This window comes from Cherax quadricarinatus, chromosome 1, assembly GCF_038502225.1.
Source record: "Cherax quadricarinatus isolate ZL_2023a chromosome 1, ASM3850222v1, whole genome shotgun sequence".
In the NCBI taxonomy this organism is placed as follows: domain Eukaryota; kingdom Metazoa; phylum Arthropoda; class Malacostraca; order Decapoda; family Parastacidae; genus Cherax; species Cherax quadricarinatus.
In genome coordinates this window covers 70,517,586-70,543,448 of record NC_091292.1, presented here as the reverse complement: position 1 = coordinate 70,543,448, position 25,863 = coordinate 70,517,586, and the positions used below count along the sequence as shown (strand labels likewise).

At 41.5% G+C, this 25,863-nt stretch overlaps 1 protein-coding gene across 2 annotated transcripts in view; it reads right to left on the bottom strand.

Annotated features, from left to right (window-relative positions):
• LOC128685620 (major facilitator superfamily domain-containing protein 12-like) overlaps positions 1-25,863 on the bottom strand; it is a 111,973-nt gene that overhangs the window by 4,650 nt on the left and 81,460 nt on the right. For both annotated transcript variants that reach the window (XM_070082682.1, XM_070082686.1), the window contains 6 exons: positions 14,230-14,490; positions 8,030-8,122; positions 7,347-7,439; positions 4,189-4,359; positions 3,670-3,758; positions 2,759-2,901 (listed from right to left, as the gene is read on the bottom strand). In XM_070082682.1, the coding sequence (XP_069938783.1) occupies positions 2,759-2,901; positions 3,670-3,758; positions 4,189-4,359; positions 7,347-7,439; positions 8,030-8,122; positions 14,230-14,490 (850 nt within the window). The remainder of the gene's footprint in view (positions 1-2,758; positions 2,902-3,669; positions 3,759-4,188; positions 4,360-7,346; positions 7,440-8,029; positions 8,123-14,229; positions 14,491-25,863) is intronic.

Below are 25,863 nucleotides of genomic sequence, written 5' to 3'. Positions count from 1 at the left end.
GTTCCTGACGGATTCAAATTGGCTAATATTACTGTCACGAGGGACATGGTTATTAAACAGATAGACAAACTGAAGCAAAATAAGTCCCCGGGGCCCGACGAGTTGTTTTCCAGGGTACTTAAGGAATGCAAGATGGAACTTAGCCATTAACGAGCGTGTTTAATACGTCCATCCTTACTGGTTTTGTGCCAGAGTTGTGGAAGCTGGCTAATGCGGTTCCTATATTCAAATCAGGAGATAAGTCCATTCCTTCAAATTACCGTCCAATAAGCCTTACATCTATAGTGGGCAAGTTATTAGAATCAATTATATATGACATTATTAGAAGTCACCTTGAATGCATAATTTGATTAATGAATCAAATTATGCATGGGTTCACGAGAGGTCGTTCCTGCCTGACAAATTTACCGACGTTCTTCAATAGAACATTTGAGGCAGTAGACAGTAATAAAGAATATAATATTGGTTATTTGGATTTTAGTAAAGCCTTCGATAGGGTACCTCACAAGAGACTCTTAAGAAAAGTAGCAGCTCATGGTATAGGAGGTAAAGTTCTAGCATGGATAGAGGCATGGCTTACAAATAGAAAGCAGAGAGTTTCCATTAATGGGGTCAAATCTGAATGGGGATTAGTCACTAGTGGTGTTCCACAAGGATCAGTTTTAGGCCCTCTCTTGTTCATAATTTACATTAATGACCTTGATGAAGGAATTGCGAATGACATGAGTAAATTTGCTGTTGATACAAAGATTGGCCGTATAATTCATTCTGAGGAAGATAGCAATGAACTCCAAGAGGAATTGGACAAATTAATGTCTTGGTCTGAAAAATGGTAGATGAAGTTCGATGTGAATAAGTGTAAGGTACTAGTCCTTGGTAATGAAAATAACCCTCGAAGCTATAAACTAGGTGAAGTAGAGCTTGATCATACAGAATGTGAAAAAGACTTGGGAGTCATGGTAAGCAGAAATCTAAAGCCAAGACAGCAGTGCCTAAGTGTGCGCAACAAGGCTAACAGATTACTTGGATTTATCTCAAGAAGTATTAGTAACAGAAGTCCAAAAGTTATTTTATAGCTCTATACATCATTAGTGAGGCCTCATTTAGATTATGCTGCTCAGTTTTGGTCTTCTTACTGCAGGATGAATATAGACTCATTGGAGAACATACAGAGGAGAATGACTAAAATGATTTACTGTGTAAGGAATCTCCACTCTCTGGAGATTCGATAGCACACGCCACCAAACGTAATTCATTACTCTTATTTCTTGCACTACGACTGTTAGCATAAAGCACAGTCATATGTTTTTTCTTCTGCACACTTTTTCCTATTCACCTTTTCTTTTATATAATTTCTGTAATTATCCTCAAGCAGCGTTACTCCATGACCGTTATTATTAAGTTTCTTAATGTCAAAGCCTAAGTCAGTATATCCATACTCATTTTTTTTCATTTCTAAACCATACCTCTAACTAATCCTAGTTTAAAGTCCTAACAACCCCCTCAACTGAGCTAGCAAGAAAACCCACACCTGCCCTGGATAAGTGAACCCCCAACTCTGGCATACATGTCATTTCGGCCAAAGAAGTGGTCCCAATTGTCAATGAATTGCACTGCATTATTATTACAGTGTTTATCCAGCCAACAATTAATACCAATTGCTCTGGACAAACACATACTGCTTATGTGCTTATATTTCCACGTTGGGTTTGCAGGAATATAATTCTGCATGGTCAGATTTTAATCACAATGTTCTAGGCCTTGGAACTATCTATCATCCACACACAATTCATACTAAATGCACTGTACAAATGGTCTTGCCCAAGACAGCTATAGCTTTAGTCTAATAACACAGCGTCCTCTCACAGCATGTTGTTTCCCACTAATTAAAAGTTTGTGGCGTTGCCCCGATACCAGACGTTACCTTTCTCCTTCAAACAATTTAATTATATTTAACAACAAGAAAATTTGGGATAATTTCGGCTAAATTTAATATAACTTAGTTTTAATTCCGTTCGTTGCTTAAATCGTTCAGAAACAGACGCAGGTGGTGGTGCTCACTTTGGTTCACCTTGCTGGTGTCATCAGGAGGAGGTACTCACCCAGGTTCACCTTGCTGGTGTCATCAGGATGTGGTACTCACCCTGGTTCACCTTGCTGGTGTCATCAGGATGTGGTACTCACCCTGGTTCACCTTGCAGGTGTCATCAGGAGTTGGTACTCACCCTGGTTCACCTTACAGGAGTCATCAGGAGGTAGTACTCACCCTGGTTCACCTTATTGGTGTCATCAGGAGGTGGTACTCACCCTGGTTCACCTTGCAGGTGTCATCAGGAGGTGGTACTCACCCTGGTTCACCTTGCAGGAATCAGCAGGAGGTGGTACTCACCCTGGTTCACCTTACCGGTGTCATTAGGAGGTCGTACTCACTCTGGTTCTCCTTGCAGGTGTCATCAGGAGGTGGTACTCACCCTGGTTCACCTTGCAGGTGTCATCAGGAGGTGGTACTCACCCTGGTTCACCTTGTAGGAGTCAGTAGGAGGTGGTACTCACCCTGGTTCACCTTGCAGGTGCCATCAGGAGGTAGTACTCATCCTGGTTCACCTTACTGGTGTCATCAAGAGGTGGTACTTGCCTTGCTTCACCTTGCAGGTGTCATCACGTGGTGGTACTCACCCTGGTTCACCTTGCAGGTGTCATCAGGTGGGAGTACTTGCACTGGTTCACCTTGCAGGTGTCATCAGGAGATGATACTCACCCTGGTTCATCTTGCGAGTTCGTCCCAGTTTCTGATTGCCTAGGAGACAGATTGCAATGAATGCCAACATCAGTGGCACGAAGATACCCAGACTCATCACGTGACGGAAGTAGGTAGAACAGTTGGTTCCAGTACAGCCAAACCTGTAAGATGCTGAGGTTACCTTGTACCCAAGACAGACCTGAAACGTTTGTAATACGTACATTATGCCACGTTGGAATACTGTCATAACCCTGAGACTTAATCTGATGTGAAATCCCAAGGAAATACAATATTTTTTTTTTTACAAGATCTTTCAGCCAGTGATGGACCTGTGCTGGCGTTGAGTGTTATCCCATACATTTTACTGTATGGTACATTAATCTTGTAATCTTTGACCGCAGTCATGTCTGCGTTAATCTTGTTGCTGGACATCCAGCTGTCTCTCTCTCTCTCTCTCTCTCTCTCTCTCTCTCTCTCTCTCTCTCTCTCTCTCTCTTTCTCTCTCTCTCTCTCTTTCTCTCTCTCTCACTCTCTCTCGCCCTCTCTTGAGACAGAGGTAGACAATCAGAGAGAGACAGAGACCGAGGATCTTGACATTGTTTGATTGTAAGAAATATCACGTGTATTAGCAAACCTAGACCTACAATAACAGGTTACAGATGTTATAACCCTAGAACAAGCAACAAGTGCATTCAAGACCATATATAAGTTACACTGAATTCATATTTGCATTAATAACTCATTATGACTGTAACCAGATATATACACGTATTTTTTTCATTACTACTGTAACCTGCTTAGCTATCAATAACTTTGGGGCTCAGTCCCTCGACCCATGTGCCTCTGTAATCTTCAGACCACAGCCCACAGGATAGGTATGTGTGCACAATAAAGATATTAAATAGCAAGACAGGGGACAGGTGAAGTACCTGGTAAGTTCCTGGATGACCAACACTGCAATGCCGTTGACGATCTTGTCCCCGAAGCTCATGCTGCCGTACACGAAGGCCGAAGTGTCCTGTAACCAGCATCAAGGACGAACCAGTTACTGCTAAGTCGAGCAATCACTCTTATGTATATTAACTTGTTAGCCAGAATTGCAGTTTTAATCAGAGATGCTTTGTATAAATATAAGCTTTACCATGTAATAAGTTTTCATATGAAGTGTATATTATTCGAATATAAATTATTATTATTATTATTATTATTATTATTATTATTATTATTATTATTATTATTATTAGTAGTAGTAGTAGTAGTAGTAGTAGTAGTAGTAGTAGTAGCAGTAGTAGAAGTAGTAATAGTAGTAGTATGTGGAAAAATAAGACCATTGGCCACAAGATACTTAAATTAATCAAGAATACCACACAAATGTTATAAATCAAAATTAAATGATGCAAATATAATACTGAATAGATTGAGGGGGTAAAAAAGATACTGATTTTCACCGTATTTTGTCCAATGAGATCTGCGGTGAAGGCGAGGGAGATAATGACGAGGAGAGAACCTGAGACGCCCCACAAGATAGCCACACTGAACACACCCCATAAGGGCATCCAGGGCAACGCAGATATCGTGCACGCCACCAGTCCGATCACGATGCCCACCACCACGCTTGCCTGTCCCCATCACACAAATTCAAATTCAAATTCAAAGTTTATTCTCTATAAAGATTACAATGTTGAATTTACAGAATTTGGTTGTTGTGTGGTTTACATGTAGTTAAATAATGATTACAGAGTGTACCACTAGAACGCCTAGCATGGCTAGGCATTTCGGGCAGACTTAGTTTAATTCTTTATTTTAAAATATTACAAATTATGAGGTAAGTTGGTATTATGACTAAGTGACTAAATACTAGTTTGTGAGTTTAGCAATGTGAGTGCTTTTGTTTTGGCACAGTACATAGTTTCAGTATTGGAGTATCATAGGATTCATTATTTTAAGATTGAGATTAATATTTCTGTTTATGGTCAAATGGGTGAGTGAGTGTAAGTGTGAACCACCAGGTGGTATTCGTGTAGTTAGTTGATGGGGTGTATCAGGGAGATAAGATGTTTTCTAATGGTAGTTTTGAAGGTGATGAATGTGTCTGCAGTTCTAGAGTTCTCAGGTAGGGTGTTCCAGATTTTAGGGCCTTTGACATACATTGAATTGTTGTAAAGGTTTAGTCGGACACGGGGAATGTCGTAGAGATGTTTGTCTGGTGTTATGCCTGTGGGTTCTGTCACAACTATCAAGAAAGCGTTTTAGGTCAAGGTTGATATTGGAGTTTAAGGTCCTGTAGATGTAGATTGCACAGTAGTAAGTGTGGATGTACTGAACAGGGAGTAAGTTTAGATCTATGAAGAGTGGGGGGGGTGTTGCCAGGGATGGGATTTAGCGATTATTCTTGCAGCTTTTTGTTGGGTTATTATTGGCTTTAGGTGTATTGCTGCAGTTGATCCCCAAGCACAAATAGCATAGGTGAGGTATGGATAAATAAGTGAGTGGTATAGTGTGAGAAGGGCATTTTGCGGCACGTAGTATCGTATCTTGGAGAGGATCCCAACTGTTTTGGATACTTTTTTGGTTATGTGTTGGATATGGGTGCTGAAATTCAGGTTGTTGTCAAGGTATAGGCCTAGGAATTTGCCCTCATTATGTCTGGTAATTAGAGTGTTGTCGATCTTAATGTTAATTTGTGCATCTCCTGCTCTGCTACCAAACATAATATAGTAAGTTTTGTCAGTGTTAAGCGTAAGTTTATTGGCTGTCATCCAAGTCGATATTTTGATCAGCTCCTCGTTAACAATGGTGTTGAGGGTGGCAAGATTAGGGTGAGAGATGACATAAGTCGTGTCGTCAGCAAAGAGAATGGGTTTCAGGTGTTGGGATACGTTTGGAAGATCATTGATGTATATGAGGAAGAGCAGGGGACCAAGGACACTTCCCTGCGGAACTCCAGTATCAAGTGGCCGTGTTGTTGATGCTGTGTCTTTAATTGTGACATACTGATACCTATTAGTAAGGTAAGATTTGAAATAAGCAAGCACATGGCCTCTTATACCGTAATGGTCAAGTTTGTGGAGTAGGATGTCGTGGTCTACTGTGTCAAAAGCTTTTCTTAGGTCAATAAAAATTCCTAGTAGATATTCCTTATTTTCCAATGCTGTGTAAAGCAGATCTAGCATTTTTATGATTACATCATTATTGCTTTTATTTTTCCTGAATCCAAATTGGCAGGGGTTGAGTATGTTTTGTGCTGTTATAAATGAATATAGTCTCCTGTGCACGAGTTTCTCAAAGATTTTGGATAGCAATGGTAAGTTTGATATTGGCCTATAGTTGTTTAAGTCTGTAGGGTCACCACCTTTATGTATTGGTGTAACCCTTGCCATCTTGAGTAGTTTCGGGAAGGTGGTAGTTTCTAGTGACTTGTTAAAAAGTAATGAAATAGCATGCGAAAGGATATGGGCCGCTCGCTTGTATAGTAATGGTGGGACATTAGACAGATTCCCTGAGTTGTTTTTAAGTGACTTTATAATCTCGGTGACTTCTGAGGGCTCAGTTGGTGCAAGATAGAAGGAATTTGGGAAATTCCCATTTAGGTAGTCCCTGGCATGGGCATTGGTATGTGGGATTTTATTGGCGAGATTAGATCCTATAGTTGAGAAGAAGTTGTTTATCTTGTTAGCTGTGTCAGTGGGATGTAGTGGTGTTTCATTAGGTTTAGTTAGGACAATATTCTTGTTTTTTTTCAGATTGTGGGTCCCTAGAATCTGAGAGAGTGTTTTCCAGGTCTTTTTTATATCTCCTCTAGTGTCTGTGAATCTACTGGAGTAGTATAGTTGTTTGGCTTTCTTTATTACTTTGGTGAGAACTGATGAATAGTGTTCTTAGTGTATTAAGCCCTGTCTATATTGCTTTTCATATTGGTTTTTCTTGTCAATGGATTTCAGAATGGTGCTGGTTAGCCATGGGCAACCAAGCCGTTTGTTTGTGATCTGTTTCGTTTTTATAGGACAATGTTTGTTGTATAGTCTAAGTAATTTGTTAAGAAAAATGTCTGTCCAGTCATCAATACCATTGGCCTTGGAGAATTCTGTAGGCCAGTCAACAATCTCTAGGTCAGCTGTGAACTTCCTTATTGAGGCCTCGTCATGGAGTCTAAATGAGACTTTGTTGTATTCAAGTGGTGGTTTACTAATGTTTGTCAGGAGGAAGGTAGGGTAGTGGTCTGTAGTGCTATCTGTGATTATCCCTGATTTAAGGGGGGCTAGTATATTGGTCCATATGTGGTATATTATGATTGCACTTGCACCTCAGTCACGTCATTCTCTGTTTACAGTCAGCCTCAGCATATATGATTTAATTTTATATAGTATAACTTAGAGGAAAGTTATGCTTTGTAAAAGTAAAGCATATATGCTGAATAACAAATAAAAAGGTACTTACAGTGATTAATGGTTTTCTCATAGTGTATATTCCTTAAGAAATTAATCTAATCCCTATTTAGAGCATTGAAATATCCTTAAGGCTAGTGTGTGGGTTGATTCTGGCCTTAATGCTCCCGTGTAGTAAATAGATTTTAAAAACCCAACAAGCAAAAAGAGACGTAAGTAACCTTTTTGCCGACAGCCTTCCTTAGCGCCCTCAGGAGGAAGGAGGCGCCCACACTAGAAAGGCTCATCACCAGCGGCACCACTGCGATCAGTTCCTGCAACACCAGAAGATACCACAGTAAGAGAAACATCCGCTTATTAGTTTATGACTGTAAGGTTCATACAATTCAATAACTGTTATAATCCATTTATGTTCTAACAGCAGTAGTAATCCCTTCACGACCTTGTTAACACGAAGACTCAGGCAAAACATCAACATCTTGTCATTCAAAGACGAACATGAAATGCTAACATCTAAAGTTCTTGAAACCTTTGACTGAGAATGAAGAAGTAAAATAAAATAGGTTAATCTTTAAAGGGGGAAAAATATGAATGACGAAGGAGAGTCAGCTGAGGGGATAAGGAAGTTTTTCTCAACTAGTGGTCCACAGAGGCATTTGGTGGTCCGCATGAACATTGTCCAAGGTCCCACGACGTGTTTGTAAATACATTTAAAAGCAAAATGGACGCTGTCTACTAGTTTCATCCTTTCCTAAAAGAGGAGGTGGTCCACGAAATCATTTTGATTGGCCTGGACGGTCGTGGACTGAAAGGAGATAAGAACCACTGGGATAATATGCCCTAAAATATGAAAAGTACTAGGATCAATGTTGTCTCTCCTGGACCCTGGCAGAGACCTACTCACCTGCTTGGCGTGGATGGTCTCCTGCAGGTAGATGGGCATATAGATGTTGGAGAGGTTGGCTACCAGGCGGGCGCACCCATATAACAGTGTCACCTGCAAGGTAAGAGGCAGATGCAGCGGTCAGAAGGAAACATCAGCTCTGTCGTGCGACACTCCTGTTTAACAAAGAAGATGCAGAACACTTCCCTTGTACCAAGATACCAGAGTGGTGCTGTGTCAGAAAAGTGTACCGTCAACATGATACCATGGTGTTGATGTCTCAGACAAGTGTACCATCAACATGATACCATGGTGTTGCTGTGTCAGAAAAGTGCATCATTAACATAATACCATGGTACTATGGTCACAGACAGGTGTACCGTTAACATGATACCATGGTGTTGATGTCTTAGACAAGTAAGTGTACCGTCAACAACATGATACCATGGTGTTGATGTCTCAGACAAGTGTATCATTAACATGATATGTGTCTGACACAGCAGCACCATCATACCTTGTACAGAGTATGTTTATCACGTGACTGAGCCACCAACACGGGTTAAAAGCATTTTTGTCAATAAAACAATAATCTTTATTATACAAATAATAAATATCACTGTAGTGCAGTTTAACAAACTGTAAACTAATGTTAATTCTATGTAAATTTAATTACAAAACGAAAAGCCATGTATAATCTTGCTGGACATGTTGAAATGAAATATATCTGTAAGTTAACAATCATCCCACTAATCCTTAGGTATGTTATGCCAGCAGGTGGCTGGAAAAAGATACACTCATTATAGCATATTTTACTGGGAATGTTTTAGTCCTGGAATCAAGTTCCAAAGATCTAAACGTTTCCAGTAAAATGCCTCACTTCACCTAGAAACCCAGATTTAGAAGAGAAACCTCATGACGGCGCTCCGGTCCATCCTGGACCATAGTAAAGTCGGGAGGAAAAGGTTTCTTTACTTGACAGGCCTTCTCTACTTTTGTCTCTCCAACTATGACTTGACAGTGGCACCAGACACTGGATGAATCCAGAGTCAGCTGCGTAGGAGTACTGAACATTGCTGGTGCTTTCGAGTGAGCACGGCACCAGGGACTCTTCACAAAACTTCAAGCACTGGGAATGGCAAAATTGACCGAAACGTCGTCATAAAGTTCCTCTTCAAAGTGACGGTGTTATGGTGAATTGTTCCAGCCACGGTATTGGGATTTTTTTTTATTAATTTTTAAAGTGTTCAAGTATTTACATCGTGTCTCATTATGTGCCACTGTATCTCACTGTTTCATTATATGTTACTGTGTCTCGTGTCTCATTATGTGTGATTGTGTCTCATTGTGTCTCACTTTGTTTACATTTTGTCTCATACTAACCACTGCCTTACTTAATGCTATGCCTAGCCAGCCCCATCATTATATGATCAGTTTTGCTGATGATATAATGATTCACACTACCGAAATCTCCAACACCCAAAACATCTTTAACCATGTACTAGCCTCGTGTCAGGACCTGGGGTTGATAATGTCTGCTGATAAAACAAAGAGACTCAATAGGCTTCCTCTTCGACAGAGAGGCACAGTTCTCCAGATCCAGTTGCATGATGGGTCTCTTCTAGAATACATAACCATTTACAGGTAGGTCCCACTACTTAGACTTGTAACGAGACTTTGTCGCCAATACAAAGAAAGGCTGAGAGCACTTAGAGTTGTGGCAGGTTTTCATCCCAGGTATGGTGCTAATGTTAAAATGATGTATCTTGCTTATATTAGATCATTGATTGATTATGCGGCGCAACTATTTGCTCTTGTGTCTGACTGGAAGCTTGGAGGGCTGGAAAAACTGCAGAACGAAGCAATGCGCATCATTTTAGGATGCCCTCGTACTGCCAAAATTTTAAATATGTAAAAAGAACTTGATATTCCAAGCATCAGAGATCGTGTTACTGAAAGAAATATCCTAATTGGGCTTAATATGCTCAGGAAAGCCCATTCAAACCCCTGCACAGAAGCCCTCCAAACTTTCCTCAGCACTGGTGAACATCTGTTCAGATGGATCGGAAAAACTGGAACCGACCTCCGCATGAATCAGGTACATGATCTATGTCAAGTAAGGCAACAGCGGCACTTCTCTATTGATAACATAGTCACACAGCACACTCTCTCACAAATTGTTTACGTTGATGGTTCTGTTCACCAATCCACTGGTGCAGCTGGCAGTCCTGCTGTTGTCATACAGAGTGATGGCTCTCTTCAAGAAACTGGAGCACACATCAATAATTGGGCATCTACCCTTCAAACAGAACTGTTTACCATACTCCTTGCACTCAAATGTGTCCATGTATCTAAGGTTGACACTTTAATTGTAACTGATTCTTTGTCATCCATAAATGCTCTCAACTCATTAAGTATAGATTGTGGCATGCTCATGTCAGAAGCCAGACACAGGTATGGTAAGATTGTGGACAGTGGAGTCAGAGTGCACATGCTGTGGATTCCATCTCACATTGCAATGTCTTCAGATGCATGATAGAGCTGATGAACTGGCTAAGTTATACTCTTTCAGAGAGGGAATAGATTACAATCTTGGGTTGTCAGTTAGCAGTTTGAGAACAATAATACGAAAAGAACTTCAACTGTGTGTGTGTGTGTGTGTGTGTGTGTGTGTGTGTGTGTGTGTGTGTGTGTGTGTGTGTGTGTGTGTGTGTGTGTGTGTGTGTATGTGTATGTGTGTGTGTGTGTGCTTGTGTGTGTGTTTGCATGTGTATTTGTGTACTCATATGTGTGAATGCTTGTACTCGTGCGTGTATGTATACTCGTGTGTGTGTGTGTACTCACCTATTTGTGTGTGTGTGTGTGTGTGTGTGTGTGTGTGTGTGTGTGTGTGTGTGTGTGTGTGTGTGTATGTGTATGTGTGTGTGTGTGTGTGTGTGTGTATGTGTATGTGTGTGTGTGTGTGTGTGTGTGTGTGTGTGTGTGTGTGTGAGTGTGTGTGTGTGTGTGTGTGTGTGTGTGTGTGTGTGTGTGTGTGTGTGTGTGTGTATGTGTATGTATGTGTGTGTGTGTGTGTGTGTGTGTGTGTGTGTGTGTATGTGTGTGTGTGTGTGTGTGTGTGTGACTCAACAATCAATATTTGCACCAATAACTCACTACAGTTGTGACCGGGTGTGGAAGTGTGAATTGCTCATTACACTATAATTTGTTCATGATTGTAGCCATGTATAAAAGTAAGTAAGTAAATTTAATTACAGGATTCATTACCTTTGTAACTTGTGAGTTCATTACCTTTGTACCTAGTTCAACTATCGAAACTTTGGGGGCCCAGTATTTGGACCCATTATGTACCTCTGTAATCTTTTGACTACCGCCCACAGGATGGGTATGGGGTGCATAATAAACATATTAAACTATTAAACTAACTCTAACCACTTAATAACCTTACCCAGTCTAACCCACCTGAGAAAACCACTCCACTTATTATCAGCTACATTGGGTTAAGATATTTTTTTCAGCCTTTTGAAGTTTTACTTTCAACAGTAATTATTTGTTACTTGCCTTTTTATATGCAAGTTCTCTCCACACACTTCTTAAAATTAATGTAATTCTTATTAAAGCGGCCGCCCTCTCGATCTTCCAAGTGGCCGAATTTTCGCAATAAAGTGAACCTAGGCTTAAGTAATGGTAAAAAAATAAAATAATCGTGAAGAGAATGGATTTTTTTTTTTTGGGGGGGGGGGAAGAGTAGAGTCTGATGATTGTAGTGAGGCAATGATTGTGGTGATACATGAAGTCGTTAAGTGAGACTGAGGACGTTTCGCTGATTAGTTCCCTGTATCATCCGCTCACCAGGTTCTCATCTGTCGCCATATTTGCTCGTCATCCTTAACTGGTGATGTTAGATTATGGCCTATAATGATTGTAAGGTTAGTGACCAACAGACTATTTAGCGGATAGTCGCTGTGTCCTCAGCAACTTCACGAACCATGTTGGTTAACCTGTGTCCTGAGCAACTTCACGAACCATGGTGGTTAACCCTGTGTCCTCAGCAACTTCACGAACCATGGTGGTTAACCTGTGTCCTCAGCAACTTCATGAACCATGGTGGTTAACCTGTGTCCTCAGCAACTTCACGAACCATGGTGGTTAACCTGTGTCCTGAGCAACTTCACGAACCATGGTGGTTAACTCTGTGTCCCCAGCAACTTCACGAGCCATGGTGGTTAACCTGTGTCCTGAGCAACTTCACGAACCATGGTGGTTAACCTGTGTCCTGAGCAACTTCACGAACCATGGTGGTTAACCTGTGCCCTCAGCAGCTTCATGAACCATGGTGGTTAACCTGTGTCCTCAGCAGCTTCACGAACCATGGTGATTAACCTGTGTCCTCAGCAGCTTCATGAACCATGGTGGCTAACTTGTGTCCTCAGCAGCTTCACGAACCATGGTGGTTAACCTGTGTCCTCAGCAACTTCACGAACCATGGTGGTTAACCCTGTGTCCTCAGCAACTTCACGAACCATGGTGGTTAACCTGTGTCCTCAGCAGCTTCACGAACCATGATGGTTAACCTGTGTCCTCAGCAACTTCACTAACCATGGTGGTTAACCTGTGTCCTCAGCAACTTCATGAACCATGGTGTTTAACCTGTGTCCTCAGCAACTTCACGAACCATGTTGCTTAACCTGTGTCCTCAGCAACTTCACGAACCATGGTGGTTAACCCGTGTCCTCAGCAACTTCACGAACCATGGTGGTTAACTTGTGTCCTCAGCAACTTATTTCGACAAGATTACATTTAATATCTGGTACAATTTTTCCAATAATTTAATTGTTTCTTTTTTTTTAACACGTCACTGCAACTTGTTTGGAATTTCTGTTGCTTCGTTGGACACTATTGATCTGATGGTCTACGGGACTAAAAATTTAGTAAATTCGTAAGTCTTCAATAAGATAAATATTTTACAGGACTATTTGAAATTGTTTATCTATGCCTTAAAATAATCAGTCATCCCGTCATGAAGCAAGTAATTTCGTTTCACAGGTATTTTTACCCATAACTTCATAGCTACTCCACTAATTCGAAATGAAAACTATACAACATTTAGGTTTCCCCAGAGCCCTGAGCCTCAAGTACTTACTATCATTTTCTTCCTCACTCCTGACTTGATAATAATTCGAAGGCGGGCGGAAATTTAGTTTACCTTTCATTTCCACACTGTGAGTGTTGTAAATTGTTCCAGCGACGGTACTGTGAAATGAAAGAATCTTCTGCTTAATGATTTCTGCCTTACACTATCTAGATGTAGCCCGGGGCCTGATAAAACTATCTAGATGTAGCCCGGGGCCTGATAACAAAAGCTCTCGCTTCACACGGTGAGGGCCCGGTAATTATATATATACATAATTATTTGTGCATAGACAAGTGCACAAATAATTACTGTTGAAGCTAAAACTCCAAAAGACTTAAAAAGATATCTTAACCCAGTGTAGCTGATAATAAGTGGAGTGGTTTTCTCAGGTGGGTTTGGCTGGGTAAGGTTATTAAGTGGTTAGAATGAGACAAAATGTAAACACAGTGAGACACAGTGAGACATAATAACATATGAGACACAGTGTCTATGTTCACCCATCAGTGAAATGGGTACCTGGGTGTTAGTCGACTGGTATGGGTCACATCCTGGGACAAAACTGACCTAATTTGCCCGAAATGCTCTGCATAACAACCGGCTATCTTATAGTAGTATATCATTGATGTCAGCTACTCCTGTATACCTTGTACATGTACTTGTAAAAATAAAGATATTATTATTATTATTATTATTATTATTATTATTATTATTATTATTATTATTATTATTATCAGCACATAACTTCGATGCGAACTGTAAGGTCTTCTGCTGACTGCCTTTCCTCATGTACTCACATAAAAAATTTTTTCAACTGGGTGATAGTCGACTTTTGTTAGTCACATGTTGGAAATATTATTGTATCACTGACAGTACCTGGGTGTTAGTCAGCTCTTCTGCGTCGCATCCTATAAGAGGTCGTACTCCACTGATCCTACCTGGGTCACCGATGTAGGTCAATAGCTGTGGAAGGGTGAAAAATAGTTATAGTCTACCATAGAGGGAGCTGAGCTCTGGAATGAAGTCTTAGGGAGATGACTGCTACTTTGCCTGTAAAACGAACTGTGTGAAAGAGAGTATTGGTCCAACTCACCTGATAAAACTGGGGTTCAGAGAGCCAGTCTCGCCATAACATTTGGGCTCTGCCCATCAGGTGTTCAACAGGCGACTGTGCTTCATGCACCTCTGCACCCACGTCAGTAGAAGAGGTGGCCTGGGGTTCCTCAGGTCCCGTAGAAACCTCCTGGTACACCTCCCCGCGCCGCCTGAATAAGGTGGAGGGATGCTCCGGGGTGAAGAGGTGGAAGATGATGGAGAAGAAGGTGCCTACCACCATGACGGTGATAGTGATGATCTGTGAAGGTGACGAGGCTTCAACCAAGGGGGCATTCATTCTCAGTAGTACCTCATTATCTTAGTAGTATACTTGCCACGCTACTTGCATCACCATGTACTTCACAAACTACTCTAATATGCTAATTATATTATCTGTATATAATTGCTACTATTCACGTATATTAATTATAGTAAGCTCTCTTATAAAGCTCCTCAGTACGATTTTTTTTGTAAATGCGATGAGAAAAATTAATGCAGAATTGGAGAGCTCGAGGAAAGAGCTTCATATTATGGAATATTCAATTCTGAATGAACGTTTCCAATCACATCTACAAAAAATCACAATATATAAATGAAGCTTATAAGACAGTTTATTATATAATACTCTGGCATATTTAAACAAACTACTCATATATACTGCATATATTACATGACTATATTTATCAGTCTACCCATGTATACTTATTATAAATCTAGTGTATACTTGCTAACCTGGTCTGGTACACTGTTAGTATTATTTATATCAATCTAAACAAGTATGTGGAAAATACTGCATATATTTTCCAGAAATTCAGTATTTATATGTAAATAGATGGCCATACTGTATTTAATAATATTTATGTCAAAGAAAACGGAAAGCCTGCGTCTGGGCAGGGGACTCGCCATCTTGGGTTTGAATTGGATACAACGTTAATGTAATAGGAAGAATTTTTCGTGCTCTAGAGGTTAAAATTGGATTGACACCTCTCAAATAGGAGGCGAAATTGTTGGGTGTGCATTCCTGCATAACTTGAGATATCAGACGACTGGACAAGACAGCTCCAGGAACCTCAGATAAGCTCTCTAGATTTGTGTATAATTCTGGCCAGTGTTTTCATAAATTTAGTTAATGAGGTTTTTCTGAGCATGATACAGCTTAATATCCAGTCAAATTGGTGAGTGATATTAAGATATTTTTTCCTTCTGTTATGTATATGTGAATTTATATATAATCGTTTTTTAATATACAGTCCACAAATTTATATATTTACCAGAATTCCTGGTGTATAATTCATTTAATTAATAGGTCCAGAGCAACTTGTGTATATGACAGTGGTAGGTATCGAAGGGGGACATTTTTGCGACCTAGGTGTCCCAAATTCCTACTTGTCTAACTGATAAATAATAATTATCTATGTTCATTTACTGTTATGTACATAATTATACATACAGATAAATGCAATTTTCCACATTTAATTTGCCCGTTGGTCCTTCTTGAACCGGAGGTAATTAGTGAAGTCATTGATTGGTTAATTACTTAATAATTATATGTGAAATGACAGAAGAAAGTGATGAAGATTACAATGATGCGGCAGTAATGTGTAATAAATTTAAAATGTTAAATAAATTGATCATTGGTCTAATGTGTGGCATAAGGAATATCTTCTTACACTACGTGAACACTTTTATGGTGCGACAGAGGCAGTAAATCGACAGACCATTCAACCAGGTGACATTGTGTTAATTGACACTGAACAACATCGAACATTGTGGCCTCTGGGCAAAGTATTGACATTGTACCCAGATGCACAAGGTGTTGTCAGGAATGTCAAAGTATTGTGTCGTGGCCAGGAAAGTTTACACACAATTAATAAATTGATCCCCTTGGAATTAGGTGTTCAATCAAACGTAAATGAAAATCTGAGGGAAAGTGACACGAATGATATGGAAGATAACGCAGACCAAGTGATGCCGGAAGATGAAATCGTAGTAAGACCTACTAGGAGAACAGCCACTCAAGCCAGAACTGGCTGGAATCATCTCCTAAAGGAAGGGGTAATTTGAATCGTTTAGCAACGAACTCCGGCCGGCCGCAGTGTGGAAAATACTGTATATTTTCCAGAAATTCGGTATTTATATGTAAATAGATGGCCATACTGTATTTAATAATATTTATGTCATAGAAAACGGAAAGCCTGCGTCTGAGCAGGGGACTCTCCATCTTGGTTTTGAATTGGATACAACGTTAATGTAATGGGAAGAATTTTTTGTGCTCTAGAGGTTAAAATTGGATTGACACCTCTCAAATAGGAGGCGAAATTGTTGGATGTGCATTCCTGCATAACTTGAGATATCAGACGACTGGACAAGACAGCTCCAGGAACCTCAGATAAGCTCTCTAGATTTGTGTATAATTCTGGCCAGTGTTTTCATAAATTTAGTTAATGAGGTTTTTCTGAGCATGATACAACTTAATATCCAGTCAAATTGGTGAGTGATATTAAGATATATTTTCCTTCTGTTATGTATATGTGAATTTATATATAATCATTTTTTAATATACAGTCCACAAATTTATATATTTACCAGAATTCCTGATGTATAATTCATTTAATTAATAGGTCCAGAGCAACTTGTGGATATGACAGTGGTAGGTATCGAAGGGGGACATTTTTGCGACCTAGGTGTCCCAAATTCCTACTTGTCTAACTGATAAATAATAATTATCTATGTTCATTTACTGTTATGTACATAATTATACATACAGATAAATGCAATTTTCCACAAAGTATACTTCTCTCACTACGAGGTTGTAATTATGTAATAATTTATACAGGTTATTTAAATCTTTCTAAACGAAAATTTGTTTTATACAACTCAATATTTTGTTCTCATTCACAGAATAAATCTCATTAAAACTACAATCTTGAAAGTCTTTTAAACAAATATTAATTCGGATGCAAATCATCGTTGTAATGGAGCCTCGTGGCCCCCCCCCCTCCACCCGGTGTTTGATCTTGGTAGGTAACACTACAGACAGCAATGATCTTCAGAGATTGTAAAAGCTGTTTGCCTAGATAATATATTATTACATCTTTTATACTCGGCTTGGTTGAAAGATATTCGGGAAAAAAATGTACTTTGATATTTGTCGTAGATTATGGGTTTCATTATATATAAAAGTGAAATATAATTTAGCTCCTTGTCATTATGAAGGTATTATATTTTCAGAATATTTCTGGTCCCACTTAATATGCCTTTGCTGGTAAACATTCATATAACAAATATAAAAATATAAAAATATAAAACTATGTCACAAAAAATAAATCATAATATAATCATATTCTTTGAGGAAAATAGGTGTCAAGTTTGTAAACCTCATAATGTTATCACTATCACATGTGTCTCTCAACCCTTGAGTGGAGAGGACGTGTGCTGCTGCTGCCCCCTGGAGTTGTCTGGTGGCAGTATTAATTTTCACGAACATGGCGCAGGCTAGCCGGCGTCATATCAATACTGTCTGCATTGAATTAACCAGTGGAGCTGTAAAGGGGCCATCAATGGAGTTGCTTCTGCCTGCAATAATCAGAGATACCTACGGAATAGCCAATGAGGAGATTTGTGGACTTGCACTGAACGGTACGAAGAGGATTTTTGTAAAATTCGGTTCAGCGAAAGTGTATGAGGCAGTGGTGAATAAGCTTCAGGAAGTGGCCATACCAGTTAATCATGCTGTGAGGGTGAGGAAGCATGATGTATCAAGCTATTACACATGGGTTAAGATCAGGAATGTGCCGTTCGAGGCGGATGCATCTGACATCCGGTTCACTGTGTAAATACGGCACAATACATACGGTCACTGCAGGAAGGTGGTCAGCTGGCCTGTATATGGGGATACCTGAGGGTACATACTCTGTCAAGATGACGCTCAGACATCCTATTCCATCGTACGTGGTGATGGAAGATTTCAGAACTCAGATTTTTGTGACATGTGCTGGGCAGCAACGCACTTGCCATTTGTGCAGGTCATATGATCACCTGGCTGCGCAATGTGAAAGACGACGTGGTGATAAGGACCAGCAGCAACGACGAGATGTGGAGGAAAGGAGAGAGGATCAAGATCAGCCATATTCGACACTGCCTCAGCAGAATTTGACATGGAGTGAGGAGGTTGAGAGGGCCGAAGAAAAGGAGATGGCAGGGGCTATGCGGGGGGACGACATCACTTCCCTGGACGTTGTACAAGTGCTGGATGAGGTCATCACGGAAGTGAATGGTAGCGATGCGGAAACGTCGATAGTGTCGACGTTTGGGAACATTTTGGGCAATGAGCATCCTTGTCAGGATGTTGATACAGACCTGGATCTTGGGTCTGCAGTTGAGAAGGGCATGGTGATGCCAGCTCAGCCTGAAGTGTGTGATAAGAATGCTCAGTTGGTGAGAACTGTGGAGGTGGAGGTTCATCATGGCACTGCGCTGGATGACTTGATGCAGGTCGAGGGCACGACGCGAAAGCGCGCAGCAGTGCTTTCTGATTCCGACGATGTGCTTACGCCCGCACAACGGCCTGGGAAGAGAACATGGGCGGATGCCATGCGGAGAGGTCCAAGTGGCACTCAGGGGCAGGGGTTGGGTAAGTGTGCCCAGAAAGGGGGGGGAGGGAAAAGGGTGCAACGAAACGATCAGGTGATAAGTTGATAGTGTCAAGAGGGAAACCCCCTTTGTCGGCTTTAAGTGCCTGACATTGAACATCAATGGCTTGAGGACGCAGAGAAAGTGTGAGTGGTTTAGGGAATATTTGGTGCGTCATGATGTTGACGTAGTGTTCTTGCAGGAGCACAATTATAGACCGGGTTATGAGTTGAAGGTGGATGGATATAATGTGTATGTTGAGCATGCAGTCAGATTGAAAGGAGGTGTGGCCATTTTGGTGAAAGAAACTAGCTCGTTGGTTGTCAGGCATTGTGAGGGGGGAGAGGGGAGGGTGATTCGTGTGGATGGGTTATGGGGTCAGGTATAGATGACGTTGGTGTGTGTGTATGGCCCGGCAGAGGGAGATGTACGGGTAAAGAATAAATTCATGAGGGACGTTCTGGTATATTATTTGCGTGGATTGCCGGGGGTTGCTGTGATAGGAGGTGATTAGAACTGTGTGATAAGGAGTAAGGATGTTGAACCAAGGAGGGGCAGGGCACTGTTTGAGAATATTGGGAGAATTGTTATCCGGGGTAGGATTGATTGATGTTGGGGGAGGCGGGGTGGTGCACACATTTATTAAGCGTGGGTATGCAGCTAGGCTCGATTGATTGTACGTGCCCAGGACAGTCGTAATACATAGTGTGAGGGTAATGGACGTAGTATTTTCTGATCACGGGTGTTTTGGTGGATATAGGTTGGGAGGGGTTGCCAAGAAGGTGCAAGGGGTTTTAGAAGTTGAATGTAAAGTTGTTGCAGGAAGAAGAGCCTCGACAGTCATTTGTTCAATTGTGGGAGGAGTTGGTGGTGGAGGCACCTGGGAATAGTGATCTGGTTAGTTGGTGGGACTCTGTGGCGAAATCTCGTATTAGGGAATTTTATATTCGTAGTGGGAGGGAATATACCAGGTTGAAGTATGGGTACCAATCTTATCTTGAGGAGCAGTTGAGAGCTTGCTACGAGCGTGGGAGTGCTAGTTATCCGGTGAACGATATTGAGGGATTAAAGGAGCGTATTAGGGATTTGCAAAATGAAAAATTTGATGGCGCACGAGTTTTGGGTGGGCTGGAAGAGGTGTTATGGGGTGACAGGCCTTCGGCATGCGTGCTGAGGCGACAGCGTAAAAGAAGTGTGGCGATGGAGATGATGGGATTAACTGTTCTTGTGGGGATGGAAGGGTATAGGGAGGGGCAGGTATTAGTGACGACAGAGGGTATGAGTGGATATCTAGATGCATGGTTTAGGTCATATACACAAGATGTAGGTATTCGAGATGAGGCTTTAAAGGAAATGGGAGGTTTTGTGCAATGTGAGATTGATGGTATAGATAGGGTAACATTAGAAGGTCCGATCACGGAAAGTGAGATTTTGCACGCTTTGTCTGGTGCAAGTTCAGGTAAGGCGCCAGGTGTAGATGGGTTGCCTAATGATTTTTACGTTAGGAATTGGGAAGTATTGAGAGGATTTTTAGTTAGGTTATTCAATGTAATGAAGGATGATGGGGAAATGGGTGAGCAGCAAAGGACTGCTGTCATGGTATTAGTTCCGAAAGGTGGACAGACTACAGTAGAGGATTACCAAGCAATATCGCTTATGTGTGACGATTATAAGTTATTTGCATGGATGTTAGGGAATAGAATAAAAAAGGTGATAGGTAAAGTAATTAACAGAGGACAATATGGGGTACCCAGGGCCGGATTAAGAAGTCTTCGGGCCCTAGGCTATTCAAATTGGCGGGGCCCCTTTGAGTTATGGGTAAGCGAAGCGACCCCTTCCAGCTTGGGGGTGAGGGGGGGGTCGGTGTGAGCCTGTTTAAGGTCTAATTAAATACATTCTGGCTATTTAGATTAAATTTAATAGGGAAAGTACATCAAGACAACCAAAACCATTTACCAACAGCCATTATAACTATCTTGTTAAATCATGCATTTTAAAGAGAATAAACTCAAGACAGCATAGTATTACTAGATTAGGCTATTAAAGTAGTGACATCATGTACCTATTATATTCAGCATAACCACTACAGCACTATTATTCCCTTTATAAATCACTGACCATTGTTGTTATCATTGCATCATGCATAAGACTATCAAATCAGCCTGGTGGCTAAAGCTCCCGCTTCACACACGGAGGGCCCGGGTTCGATTCCCGGCGGGTGGAAACATTTCGACACGTTTCCTTACACCTGTTGTCCTGTTTACCTAGCAGCAAATAGGTACCTGGGTGTTAGTCGACTGGTGTGGGTCGCATCCTGGGGGACAAGATTAAGGACCCCAATGGAAATAAGTTAGACAGTCCTCGATGACACACTGACTTTCTTGTGTTATCCTGGATGCTAACCCTCCGGGGTTAAAAATCCGAACGAAATCTTATCTTATCTTATCTCTAAACTCAAGAAAGTAAAGAATTGTTTATATTCACAGGCACTTCTTAAATAAACTTTTTTTCTGGATTTCATATTGGCAAAATCATCAATTATATTCTGAAAATCAATATTTCTTGTTAGATCAGACTCAATGGTCAACAAGGCTAGGTTACACAATTTGTCTTGGCTCATTGTTGAACGGAACTGGTTTTTCACTCTTTTCAAAACAGAAAATGAACGTTCTCCTTCACAGTTAGTAGCTGGAAGTGTTAGGTAAAGGCGATACACTATGTCAACATTAGGGAAGGTTTCTGAGATACCTGCATTTCTTAAATGTTTCAAAGCAGCTGAGGGTGCACATTTTTCAGGTGGAGCTTTAATCTGATTCATATACCCAGAAAAATGAATTATTTCTTCAACAAATGTGTCCTGAACATCTGCTGAAAGGTGTTGTTGCAACTTTAATGCAGCTTCTCTCAATTCTGCATCTGGCATAGTAGTAATTTTGAACAGAAATCCAAACTTGTCATTGAGATTCTGGTAGATTTCTTTTCTTTTCACCAATTCTGTAATCAGTGAATCCAGAATGACGAAGTATGTAGCTGTCTTACATTTCTTCAGTTAATTTGTCACAGTACAAGTCTAGATAACGTGTAATTACTACAGAAAATTGGAGAGGAATCTCCCATACTCACCCATTAGCGGGAAAACACAGCTGTTCTGATGTAAACAAAGGCGTGTTGAGTGTTGCCATCTATGGTTAGGTTTATTTATTTTTATTTTATTTCATTATTTATTTTTGTTTTGATTAATTTTTAAAAATCAATTTTACTCTCCAAACACTTGAACTTTTTAGGTAGGGACCCCTTTGCACTTGCACCATGTGCACAGTCTTGGATGAGCCCCTGAACCCCTTGGACCGCAGGGCCCCCAAATGTGCAGGGCCCTAGGCAAATGCCTAGTTTGCCTATGCGGTAATCCGGCCCTGGGGTACCGGGTAGGACAATGTATGAAGGGCATGGAGTTATTAGAAGTTTTACAGAGCAGAGGGGGGGGGAGTTGGGGGGTGGGGGTGTCTTGGCATTGGATTGGAGAGCGGCTTACGATAGTGTAGAGAGGGATGCATTATGGAGGTTCATGCGTTGGCAGGGATTCGGGAGGGAAATTATATCTTGGGCGAAAACATTGTATCAGGGAGCATCTATGAGAGTACAGGTTAATGGAGGCTAGGTGTTAACATTCAGATGGGAAGGGGTTTGCGACAGGGATGCCCTCTGTCGCAAATATTGTTCGTGTGCCTCCAGGATACCTTTTATAGGGCAGTTAGGTGGAGTATCGCAAATGGAGGGGTTAGTAATGAACGAGAGGGTCGGCCGGGTATTGTGGGTTATGTGGATGACACGACTGTATTGGTGAGGGATGAGAGGGATTTACACAAGGTAGGAAAGGTGGTAGATGTGATTGGCGAGGCTACTGGGATGGAAATTAATGTGGCAAAGTCTAAGTATATGGACCTAGGCAATAACATAAATAGAGGTGGGACTGTAGGGCATGGGTGGAGTGTGGTGGATCAGCTATTGATTTGTGGGATAGTGTATGTTAAGAATGATAGGGTCGCACAAGAGGTAAATTCGATGCGCACCATGGATGGGGTTTTGTAAAGATTGGGTGGTTTGAGGACGGCGCAGCTAGCGTTGCATCAGAGGGTCACTGTGACGAACGTCCTGTTGTATAGTGGCAATATACCCACTGATGGCAATATACCCACTGAGGCGGCGAGAGGTGCAACGGTTGCAACATGGGATTTTCCGATTTATATGGGGATCAGGTTGTGACTGGCTAAGTAGAGGGGTGGTGATGCTTCCCGTTAGCCAGGAGGGGCTGGGGCTTATACCTTTAGAAAAGCGTATGATGAGTGTGTATCTAAAACGCGGCTATTTGAGGGAGGTGGGGGGAGGAGAGGGGGGCTAGAAAGACTGCGTATGGATATGCAACGATGGTGGGGGGTAGGGATTTAATGATTGGTGAGGCCATGTTGTGGGTTTTAAAGACGGTGAGGGATCTGAAGCACCTCAAATTGAGGATTCTTGAAAGGGTGTGGGGTGGGTCTGTGGTGGTGGCAGTTGAGGGGGCATACCCCATGTATGTTTACGGAAATTGCGTGTTAAACCAGGTGTAAGGGAGGTAATGTTTAGGTTTCTACATGGAATCTAGCCGTCTGGTGTTGTGTTATTTAATAGGAGACTAAGGGAGGGTGGGGAGTGCGAAGCGTGTGGATGTTTGGAGACTAATTTTCATGCGGTGTATTTTTGTAATTGTTTAGAAGCTGTGAGGGTATGGTTAGGGTGTTAAGGGTGTTAAGTTTAGATATAGGTGGGATGAGTTAGATGGTGGTGAATGCCGTTGCGTATGTGGTCACTGATTTTATTTATACGTCTTGGGCTATGAGGGAGGTGGGTGTGGAGGAAAGAATAAAGGTGTTAGCGGCCACCATTTATAGAACTAAGTGTCGCAATAAGGATCTTTATGGGGAAAGGTGGGAGACAGCGTTTACTGAGGGATACCGGAGTTTAAAGTTGAAGGATTTACGGGATTTAAGTGTAAAGTAAGGGGTAACGACGGGCTAGTTTCTTGAGTGGGGATGTGTGGATGGCTTTTAAAGTGTGTGATTGGATTTATGCTTTACCTGTGTAGTGCGTGTGGTGTGGGTGGTGGTATTACATATGTTTTCCCTTTATGTTGTGAAGATTTTGGATAGTACATGTACGTAGTGTATTGGAGCACTACATCACTGTGTGTATATAAGGTGAATGAAAGGGTAGAATCTTAAAGTTTTTGTGTGTGTGAGAATGACTGTTCGTTATTGTGAGAGTGTCTTCAAAGATGTTATAGAAAGCACATACTACGTGGTGTTACTAAGGTATGCCATAGAACTGTTTAGAATATGCTGTGATACAAAGTCTGGGGTTTCCCTTCTTGTAGGGAGCATTCTGTAAGACACAATTTCTGTATATCAGAAGGCTCGGAAGTGTAAATAGCTGTAATGAGCAACGTGGTAGAGTTTTTAATATTATGTGAGATTGTATTTTGGCACATAAGGCCTAACATATAATGTTTCAGCGGCCTGGTTAAGATTGTATAGTACATGTCGTGTGACACTGTATGTGCAGGGTAGTGTTATGTAGTGTTAGTGAACCAGGATGCCCTCAATCTGAACCAGGATGCCCTCAATCTGAACCAGGATGCCCTCTCTTGAGCAACTTTACCAGCAGCTGAGAGAAGAGCTCAGAGTTGCTAAGATGGAGATACGGCGATTAACGGAGGAGAACAAGAGGATTCGTAGTAATCCTTCTGTTGTGAGTCCCCAGGTTAAGGGGGGAGCTTGGTCAGTGGCCGGGCAACATGGAATCAAGCTGAAGATCAAGAAAACGGTTGGAGTGGCAGAAACAACGAGAAACCAGAAGACTACCGTGGAAACTTCCAACCCATTCTCGGTGCTGCCTGACGAATGTGAGTGTTCTACTGGGAATGCCACAACGAGCACCAAAGAAGCATTGGCAGACGTGAGTAAGACATCCATAGAAACCCCAACGAAGACCATCGAGAACGTCTTGACGAATTCTACAAGTGGTGTAATGCTACCTGGCGAACGTGAGTCGACTACTCGGAGCATCACGACGGACGACGCCAAGGAAGGTAAAAACATTGTTGTTGTTGGGGATAGCCAGATTAGGTACATGGATAGGGCATTCTGCTTGAAGGATAGGAGTAGGAGGCAGAGAGTGAGTTTTCCTGAGGCTGGGATGAAGGATATTGTTAGCCGTCTGGATGACATCATGAGAGGTAATGGGAGCAATCCGATTATCTGTCTCAGTGCTGGAGGCAACGATGTTGGCAGACGTAGGAGTGAGGACCTGATTAGCAGGTATAGGTCAGCAATAGAGAAAATTAGGAGGAAGGGTGGGAAACCTGTCATATGTGGCATTTTGCCAAGGAGAGGAGTTGGAAATGAATGGTTGTCCAGAGCAATTGGTGTCAATTGCTGGCTGGACAAATACTGTAAGGAAAATGCGGTAACATTCATTGACAACTGGGACCTCTTCTATGGCAGAAATGACATGTATGCCAGGGATGGGGTTCACTTATCGAGGTGTGGGGTGGGAGCACTGGCCAACGCAGTGGAGGGAGCTGTTAGGTCTTTAAACTAGGAATAGTTAGTGGTATGGGTTTTTGCGGGAAAACTGTGAAGTCGCAGGGTAGTAATATGAGTACTAGGAGAACTAGTAAGAGGCAAAATGAGGTGGATATTGGAAAGCCAGTGGCACTAATTGACAAGGACGGTAATAGGTTTAGTGGAATAACAGAAAGGAGCAGGAAGGGTAAAGAAAGAGGAGGCTCTTTAAATATTTATTACACAAATAGTCACAGTGCTAGGAATAAGATGGACGAGTTGAGACTAGTTGCTAGTGCAGGTAACATAGATATATTTGCCATTACTGAGACGTGGTTTAATTCAAAAAGTCGGGACATGCCTGCAGAATGTCACATTCAGGGTTTTAAATTGTTCCAAGT